Here is a 9,378-nt window from a genome sequence, read left to right on the forward strand (position 1 = left end):
CGGGCTGGGGGCGGGGCCTGCGCCACCTCAGAAAAGAGGTTGGACCGCCTCTAACGGTCAACAGCCATCTTAGCCTCTCAATGCCCTTGCTTGTAGCGTTTCTCCATTTTCTTCTTCGATTTATTAAGTGACCATGAGCTGGGCTTTGGCACTTCTGCGGGCCAACTGGAGAGTGAGCTGGGTGGGACTGAACTTCCCAAGCCCAGGGCTAGCCCTGAGGCGCCGCACCCCATTCAGGGGCCCTTGGCTCCCCAGGGCCAGGATGGCGACTGTGGAGAGCAAACTGCTGAAGAATTTCGCTTCAGAGAAGCCGGTTACCCACAACAAGGTCTCCATTGTAGGAACTGGGTCGGTGGGTGTGGCCTGTGCTATCAGCATCTTACTAAAAGGCTTGAGCGATGAACTCGCCCTTGTAGATATAAATGAAGAGAAACTGAAGGGTGAGACGATGGATCTTCAGCATGGCAGCTGCTTCATGAAAATGCCAAATATTACTTGCAGCAAAGATTACCTTATCACGGCTAATTCCAACGTAGTGATTATCACAGCAGGTGCACGCCAAGAAAAGGGAGAAACGCGCCTTAATTTAGTCCAGAGAAATGTGGCCATCTTCAAATTAATGATTTCCAGTATTATACAGCACAGCCCTCGCTGCAAACTGATTGTTGTTTCCAACCCAGTGGATGTCTTAACTTATGTAGCCTGGAAGTTGAGTTCTTTTCCAGAAAACCGTGTTATAGGAAGTGGCTGTAATCTGGATACTGCTCGTTTTCGTTTTCTCATTGGGCAGAAGCTTGGCATCCATTCTGAAAGCTGTAATGGATGGGTCCTGGGAGAGCATGGAGACTCAAGTGTTCCTGTGTGGAGTGGAGTGAACATTGCTGGTGTCCCTTTAAAGACTCTGAACTCTGATATAGGAACTGATAAAGATCCTGAGCAATGGGAAAATATCCACAAAGAAGTGATTGCCAGTGCCTATGAGATTATTAAAATGAAAGGTTACACTAATTGGGGGATTGGCGTGTCTGTAGCTGATTTAACAGAAAGTATTTTGAAGAATCTGAAGAGAACACATCCAGTTTCTACCATAATTAAGGGCCTCTATGGAATAGATGAAGAAGTATTCCTCAGTGTTCCTTGTGTCCTGGGAGCAAATGGTATTGCAGACCTTATAAAGATAAAGCTGACGTCTGAAGAGGAGGCCCGTCTAAAGAAGAGTGCAACAACACTTTGGGAAATTCAGAAGGACCTTAAGCTTTAAACTATCATTCTGAAATTATTGAAGAAATAGTACATACAGGATCGTATATGTTAAACTTTTGAATAAACTTGAATCCCTAAAAGATAGAAACAGGAAAGTAAGTAGAATGACTTCCCTATTTAGCATTCAGATGCTTGATGATGCTTATCTTTTTACAGTTCCAAAGTGATGTGTGAAGAGGCTGTTTTGGGTGCCCATGATGTGCCCGTACTTGCCTTGTATGTATATGCAATAGCCTTTGGTCCAGAGAAAAAAAGTAGGTTGTAATTTCCACAAGTTCTGATCTTTTCCTTAGATATATGTTAATTCTTTCACTGTGGCCGGCTTGTGCCTATGTTTATTTATACTCTTTGAAAAAGAATACTGTAACCCTGTCTGCAGCATCAAAATAAAAGTATGAACACACAGAAGTGCTTTTTGTAATGGATCCATCTCAAGGGCCTTCGTTCCCTTGGGACAGCCTAACAGCTAAGCCATTTAAAAAGACATTTTGAAATGGGAACAGCAGCTGCATGTAGGTCATGTATGTATGCAGTGAAACAGGATCATTAGGTTAAGATATGAAAGCACTGATCAGATTGTGGCCGTTACAAAATGTTTAAAGCAGTAAAATAGAAAGCTTTTAGAAAAAGGCCTAAGATGGAGACTTTGCCTCCTTCATGCTTACGTGGATGGAACTGGAAAATGTTCTTCTTAGCAGAGTATCTCAAAAATGGAAGAAAAAGTATCCAATGTACACAGCCCTATTTTGAAACTAATTTATAGCTTTCATAGGAATGTTATAACCCAATTATAGCCTTATGGGAAGGCGGGTGGGAGAGGGGAGGCGAGGGGGTGGATGCGGGGAGGGAGGGTGATTGGTGGAGTCACCTCTATGGTTTATCCTACAAGGGTACAAGTGAATCTCTCTAAAAGCAGAGTATGAATGTCTTAATAAATAAGAAAATGGCATGAAGACTACGTTAACCAGTTTGATGGGAGTATTTCAAAATGCATATGAAAACACCACACTGGACCCCGTGATTGCATTAATGTACACAGCAATGATTTAATAAAAAAAAAATCTTTAAAAAAAAAAAAAAGGCCTAACAGGTTCTATAGTTACTACCATTTATTTGGCATGAAAAAGAAACATCCCTAATTTTTTTAGTTTCTAAAAATAAAGCCTGACTGAGTGAGGATCATTTTAGAACTGCCTCTGAGAACCTAGTACATTAAATCAAGACATGTTATAAATTTGTTCTTCCTGGGCTAGGTTTTAGAAGAAGAGTGGATTCTTGGCTGTAAGGCCCTAAGGTCATTTCTGTCTCTCAGTTTATTTCATGATAACAAAACTTTAGCTTTTGAATTGTGCCTTACTGTTAATCATTGTCATGAAAATTGGCCATTTTTAATGAGTACTTTAGAAATTGTATTTCTCAAAGTTACACATTTGTTTTTTATTCCTAAGTCAATTTACTTCAGAGCAGATCCTAATCTTTATTCATGTGATGCAGTGAGGGTTTAGGATAAAGATGCTTGTTGACTATTACTTAAATGATAGTACTAGTAACTTAAAAAATGTGAAGCTGAGATTTAAAAATTCACATTAGCCTTGTGCTATTAAATATTGAATAATATGTTATATTCAAACACATTTTATCTCAGGAGCCGTTTGGCTAGCAATAGGCCTAATCAAAGTGAAAACAATCAGCATCTGTTCTCTAAACCATGCCAATCTTGCTTAGTTGAATTTTATCAAATAAACATAGAACAGTGATCCTCACCTAATGACCCTTTACCCTACTGACCAGAGCTCACATACCTGTTTTATTGATAGAAATGTTCTGATTTCCTTGGAAGTACTGTCATACCATGGGACTAATTGATGTGCTGAGCTTCCTGAAAGTGGGAAGGTTGATGGTTCAGCTGTTCCAGGTGGTTGTAAGAGCTTTTTTAAAAAGTTCAACATTCCTTTTCCCTCTTATTCAGCCCCTGAGTTTTTATTCAACTGTGTTTCAGCCAAATTTAATGTGCTTATTACAGGGCATCAGAGCAACATCTCAAGTCTATTTTATAATTGTCTTTACCACCTCTATTAATCAACTAGGATAAGCCGAGTTATGTTGCAATAAAAAATAGTCTGCCAGTCTACTGTGGGTTCAAGCAGCTGTGTAGGAAAGTGATCCTCCATGTGCTGGCTCAGCACCTCAAACTGCTATGATCTTGAGATACCACAATAGAAACACAGATTTCCATGATTACTATGGAAAGGGAAGAGTCTGAGGGAGCTGAGCCCTTATAATTAAGTGCTCAGCCTAGAAGTGACACATTTCTTTTGCTCACATTTCATTTGCCAGAACTGGTCACGTGGTTACCTAACCTCAAGGCAATAGGGAAATAAAACCCCCTGTATCCAGAAATAGATGAGTACTGGCTGTCGGCAAACATGTGTCCATCATATCATTCAAAATAAAATAGTCACCACTGCAAGAAGTATGTATTATATGCTTTTTAAGTCATTTTTAGTGAAAGCTGATACAATGGTAGAAGTTATAAGAGGTACTTTGTCTTTCCAGGATACAGAACCAAAGAGCTATGGGCATCAGTCAGACAACTGTACTTATAAGCCAAGTCCCCTGGGACAAGTTAACCTCTCTGACCTCTGGTTTCTCACATGTAAAGCAGTAGTCATAATTTCTGCCCTATAGAATCATGAAGATTCAGTAACAGCAAAATGCTTTATCCAGTGTCTGACACATAAGTGATCCCAAATGGTAGATATTATTCCTATTCAAGTAACATTTTTACAACCTAACTATACTTATTAATTTTAATTTTACAAACTATACTTATTAATCTCCTGGTATTAGTATTATGTGACCGTACTCTGTTTTTATTTTATGAAGAAGCCGAATTACCAGATTCTTGAAAATTGACATTGATGCTGTAATGTCATAGATATAGCTAAAGGCTTTTTCATCAGTAGATCCTGTAAGCTTTCATCATTCTGACCCCCAGCAGTGAGGCCAGTGATAGTCTTGCATTGCAAGTGAGGAAATAGAAGCTAAATGAGCTAGTCAATAACAAAAACATTTCAAAACTCAGAGCTTTTAATTCTGATAACGGCCTATTTATTAGAATTGATGTAGTAAGGACTTTCTGAAATGAATTGGAGACATAACCTGAGCTTTTAAGTAATTTTTCAGGATATTATATATTGGATCAAATATTTCCAAGTTGTTCTTTCCTGCCAAGACATGTATGGTACATGTGCAGCAAAGCCCATGTGCACATTCACACAGTGCACTGAGGAAGTGCACAGGCTGACGGTACAGCCTGATCTGGGTTTTGCGGGCTGTGACACTGAGCAAATCAGTTAGTTTCTTTAAGCTTCTATCACTCTATCTTTAAAAGAGGGATAACATTTGCCCCCCTTGGTCATTGTGAAGGTTTAATGAGGAACATGCCTGCGTGTAGTAAGGACTTTCTAAGTGGCATTTGTGGTTGATCTCACTCCTGCCCTACTGGCTGTATGACCCTTGAAAAGCTATCGAAGTGTGTGTGAGTAAGAGTAACATTTTTAGAGGCATAATCTCGAATCTGTTCTGATCTCTAAAAAGTCAATTATATCTAATCTTCAGAATGTCCATATTTGTGACAGATTCCGTGTTATAACACTTTTCCATTTGTCATGACACTCCATTTGAGCGCTACTGCCTTACACAGTGGTAATTTCTCATGATAGTACAACCCAGCAAGCACAACATTGGGACTTAAGGGTGAGCTTCTGGGCACAGACCGTAGGCTTATAGCACTAGCAAGTACTATTCATGCCTTAGTCTCTGTGGAGAGCACTCCCTGGAGGTGTTCAGGGCACAGGCTGTGGCGGGACATAGTGGGCCTGCTTGTGAGGGTAACCTTGTTGGCTATACCATGGAAAAATTCTCCCGGGTCAGAGGAAGAAAGAGAAGCACAGGGAAGAGATTATAGATTTAGAAAATGCTGCCAGGTAAAACTGAGTTGCTGGATGGGGGGGTTACAGGCCAGAGAGACAGTTCTTTGTTAATAGCTGTGATTGTCAGGGAATTCAGTACATTTATTTCATAACCAAATTTGCTTAACTGCATTCAACCCTTAAATCTTTTGCAAGCACATCTTTGAGTCATACTGTGTTGGCCTGTATATAGAATATAATTGGTAAAACCAGTACTTTCTCTGAACTACAATATCAGAAATTGATATAGGTGAGGGAAATGTGAAGGTTTTCATTTATTATCCATGTAATATAAATGGTACAAGCTTAAAAAGCTCCTATAGAGGCCCATTGTCTAAAGCAACTTGAAGCCCACATTTATAAGCTGTGCCCCAAAGCTTTTTCACTCCCAGGCCAAATGCCAATAGTAGTTTCCCCCAATTGTGACAACCAAAAACACCCCTCCACAGATCCAGCTGCTCCCCAGCGAAACAATGCTGCCTCTAGTTGGAAACCTCTCCTGTTGCACTAGTCATAGCATAAACTAGAGGGCCACATTAGGGTGGGGGGTGGGAAGAGAAATATCTCTGGATGTTATGTCTTCAAGATTTGTGTCTAGTTGGCATTGGGATGATCAGCACAGACCTCCCACAGACAGCAAATAGTGGATAGCCTAACGTATCTTCCAGGGACAGAATATTTAAACCATAATGATAAATAACAACAAAGTAATGCTTTTAACAGAGACATCCTCATCATTTATATGCACATGAGCTTTGTTCTTGGAATATGACACACATATTTTGACAGTGCTATAATGGTAACAGCTAATACATGGGAACACTCACCATGTATTGGGAGCAGTCTCTCAGTCCTCACATCTCTGTAAGCAGCAGTTGCTGCCTCCATTCCACATGGTGACCTCACGGCTTAGAGGGTGATCAGCTTTCCCCCATGGTGAAGCTGGGATTTGAACAGAGGTCTGTGTGATACCAGAGTCTGTGCTACGATCATTGGAGTAAATGCTTAGGATGTGTAAGTCTCAAACAAGACGTACCCCCTAAATTTGGAAACAAAGATTCAGCCTCAAATTAAAATAAATAAGTGTAAACATAAAATAAAATAAAATAAAATAAAAAGCTGGCTCTCAAAATAACTACTCTAAGAAACCACTTGCATGTTGCCAAGGAGTCCGGGGTGCTTCTCAAACCTGAACAAGGAGATCTCCCATCTTCAAGAAAGTGGGAGTGGCATGTGGATGGTGAGACAAAACTGTAATGTCGTGCTGTGGTCAACTGAAATAGTATCTTCAGAGCAGGACCATAAGGGTTAAAAAGGATGAGTCAAGGAGTGCTGTTATGAGTACTGTCTGTCTAAAGCAGTGGTTCTCAACCTTCCTAAGACTGTGACCCTTTAATACAGTTCCTGGGAGTCATGACCCAAGGTTGAGAACCACTGGTCTAAAGATTATCCAGCTCCCTTAAATTAGTATTCCTCTCCCTAATAAGGATGCACAGTTGAGGTGGCACCAGAGCCCCAGGTGAACTGTGATACTGTGTTGACACCACATGTTAAGATCCCCTGTCTACCCCCTCTGACTCTTGGGTTCCAAATCAACTTCTCTTGGTAAAACCTCTACATAGATTTTTTTTTTTACCATTGTTTGGCACATAAGAACACTGTAGTTTATCCGCCATTGCTTGATTGGTTCTTCAGTAAAACTCTTAAGTACCTTGTTTCTACCTTGTCTGGTTCTAAAATTTTAACTTTGAATGACCTAAGTGTATTCATACACAGAAATTCCATCCTCATCTGCATCTTTAATATATAGAAGCCAACAATGCCTTTTTTTCCTCTGCTAGGGAATAAATATTATTGAGGGCTGACAATTTAGGGCATCTTGCCTTCCAGATTAAGAGTAAAGTTTTGTTATTTAGATAATAGATTTATGCTTAGAAGAAGAAAATAAGGTAGTCCATTTTCCTTCAAGGTACTTAGAATATAATGTTTATTTTATATAGTTATTACTTTGCTCTGTAATTTGTGTGCAGTGAAGTATTACCTAGTCAGCAAAGATGCCATCTCTGATAGCTTTGCCTATTTTCTCCTTTTAACATTTGATGACTGTTTTTTTTTTCTTTTCTAGATGAAAGACTTTCAAAGTAAAATGCAATCAATTTTTCCAGCGATTCCCAAGAACTCCAAATCAGCTGTTGACTGGGAAGAAGCATTGAAATCTAAATGAGTATGGATAAACTCCAAAACAATTATTACAGAAGGGGTGGTGCTGGAGACCATGACAGCAAAAGGACTGGGATAGATTTCTCCTCAGGAGCTGGGTAGATTCGTGACTGAACCCATGGGATGGACAGAATTTGATATCCTCATCAGAGGCGTGGGCACATGTGTGGGCACATGTGTGCACACACGTGCATTTGTATGTGTGTGCCTGTGTGTGTTGGGGGAGAGTAAGGTTTTCCCAATGTTTAGGAGACTATTTAAAAATGTTAATTACAGATTTAACTTCCTTATGTGAAGAAGAGCCCAGAGAAAATGCTTCTGTTTATGATACTTAAATCAAATTTCAATTGAAACCCAAGTTTTGTACCTTGAAAAAAAGGTTATTGGCCTGTTTGCTGCCTATGGCAAATGTATCTTGCTCTGTAAACCTATCTTTCTCTTCTCTCCCTCAATAAATTTTGTCTTACACTTGAAAAAAAAGTTTATAGTAAAAGTATGATACAGAATCTTTATAAACAGACTCTCTAATAGCAGCAATGCCTGAAAGTATCCAATTAAGTGAGTTTCATGAGCCTTTCTTATCAGTGTGTGACCGTCAGAATTTGGAAGACTTGTTCCTGGTAGCCAGACTCCAAAGTAAGGCTAACAGTTAAGTCTGCAGGGCAGGAAATGGGTGTGGCCCTGTGATCCCAGTTGCAGTCTTTGGCTCACAACTGGTACAGGCGTGCGATTTATTTACCTCATAGCCTCAAGTGAAGGGCCCTATAAATTCTTAGGACAAAAAGCCAGTAATGATTATGATATTGTCAAAAGGTATAGTTGGACTAAAATAATTATGATGATATCAAGGGTATAAAATATACTTTTCTCAGAAGTTGGTTTGGATCCCTGAACACTGACTAATACAGTTTTATCTCAGTTGTCAAAGTAAAAACAGCCCAGTTCACCTATATTCCACCTAAGTACTGAGTCTCAATAGAAAGTATTTGGTCCCACCTCCCTAATGAAGCTAATAAGATAAATTCTTACATATATACCCAACTCTCCTATTCTCCATGACCTCTTGCAGAAAACAGTTGGAGAATAATGTCTACATGCTCAGGTGGCGCCTGTGGCTCAAAGGAGTAGGGTGCTGGCCCCATATACCAGAGGTGGCGGGTTCAAACCCAGCCCCGGCCAAAAAAATAAAAATAAATGTCTACATGCAGTTATTTTTACTTGGAGATGAAAATTTTTAAAGAAGAAAAATACTTTAACATGTTAATATGTCCAGAGAAATAACCTCTAGTTGAATCTCAGCCATGCAATTTCTTTATAAATGCTGAGGCTCTAATTAGTCAGCAATCAAGTTCAATAAAGTACATTTGAAATTTCTATTATACAGAAACCTTTTATTCTGAGGCAAATTTTTAAATGAAATGTCAAGTACATAATGTAACATTTTTCTTTAGAACATGTTACCCTGTTGAAATTGCAGCATTGTTAATTAAACAGATGTAACAGTGTCTGAGATTTATATGTAACCTGTTAAAAATCCAAGACTAAAAGGAAAGAATTGTGAAATTTATCAGCATATGTCGAGTAGGAAAAAACCTCTTTACTAATCTTTCATTTCTAACTAAATCTCCTCTAAGAAAAGATATTGATGGCTGAGTGTGATGGCTCATAGCTGTAACCTCAGTACTTTGGGAGACCGAGGCAGGAGGATCACTTGAGGCCAAGAGTTTGAGACCAGCCTGAGCAATAAACTGAAAAATAGAAAAATTAGCTGAGTATGGTGGCCAGCACCTGTAGTCTCAGCTACTTGGGAGGCTGAGGCTTGAGCCCAGGAGTTTGAGATTGCTGTGTGCTAGGCTGAGGGGAAGCTGAAAGGAACAGAATCCCTAAGAGACGCACTGAGCATAAGCCCTGGCTGCATTTT

At 39.6% G+C, this 9,378-nt stretch overlaps 2 protein-coding genes across 2 annotated transcripts in view; both read left to right on the top strand.

Annotated features, from left to right (window-relative positions):
* TMEM242 (transmembrane protein 242) overlaps positions 1-7,931 on the top strand; it is a 26,646-nt gene extending 18,715 nt beyond the window's left edge. The window contains exon 4 of the mRNA XM_003797854.3: positions 7,363-7,931. Coding sequence (XP_003797902.1) covers positions 7,363-7,461 — 99 coding nt within the window. The 3' untranslated portion in view covers positions 7,462-7,931. The remainder of the gene's footprint in view (positions 1-7,362) is intronic.
* Positions 110-1,468, top strand: LDHAL6B (lactate dehydrogenase A like 6B). The gene has a single exon (XM_003797855.2). The coding sequence runs from the start codon at positions 134-136 to the stop codon at positions 1,259-1,261; it is 1,128 nt and encodes a 375-aa protein (XP_003797903.1). The 5' UTR covers positions 110-133; the 3' UTR covers positions 1,262-1,468.
* Positions 7,932-9,378: the final 1,447 nt, after the last annotated feature.

Source organism: Otolemur garnettii, unplaced genomic scaffold (assembly GCF_000181295.1).
Source record: "Otolemur garnettii isolate 467f Iridium unplaced genomic scaffold, OtoGar3 scaffold00126, whole genome shotgun sequence".
Taxonomy (NCBI): Eukaryota; Metazoa; Chordata; class Mammalia; order Primates; family Galagidae; genus Otolemur; species Otolemur garnettii.

Bases quoted from the DNA above. Each gene is read 5' to 3' on its own strand.
- LDHAL6B (XM_003797855.2), top strand. From the start codon at position 134: ATGAGCTGGGCTTTGGCACTTCTGCGGGCCAACTGGAGAGTGAGCTGG.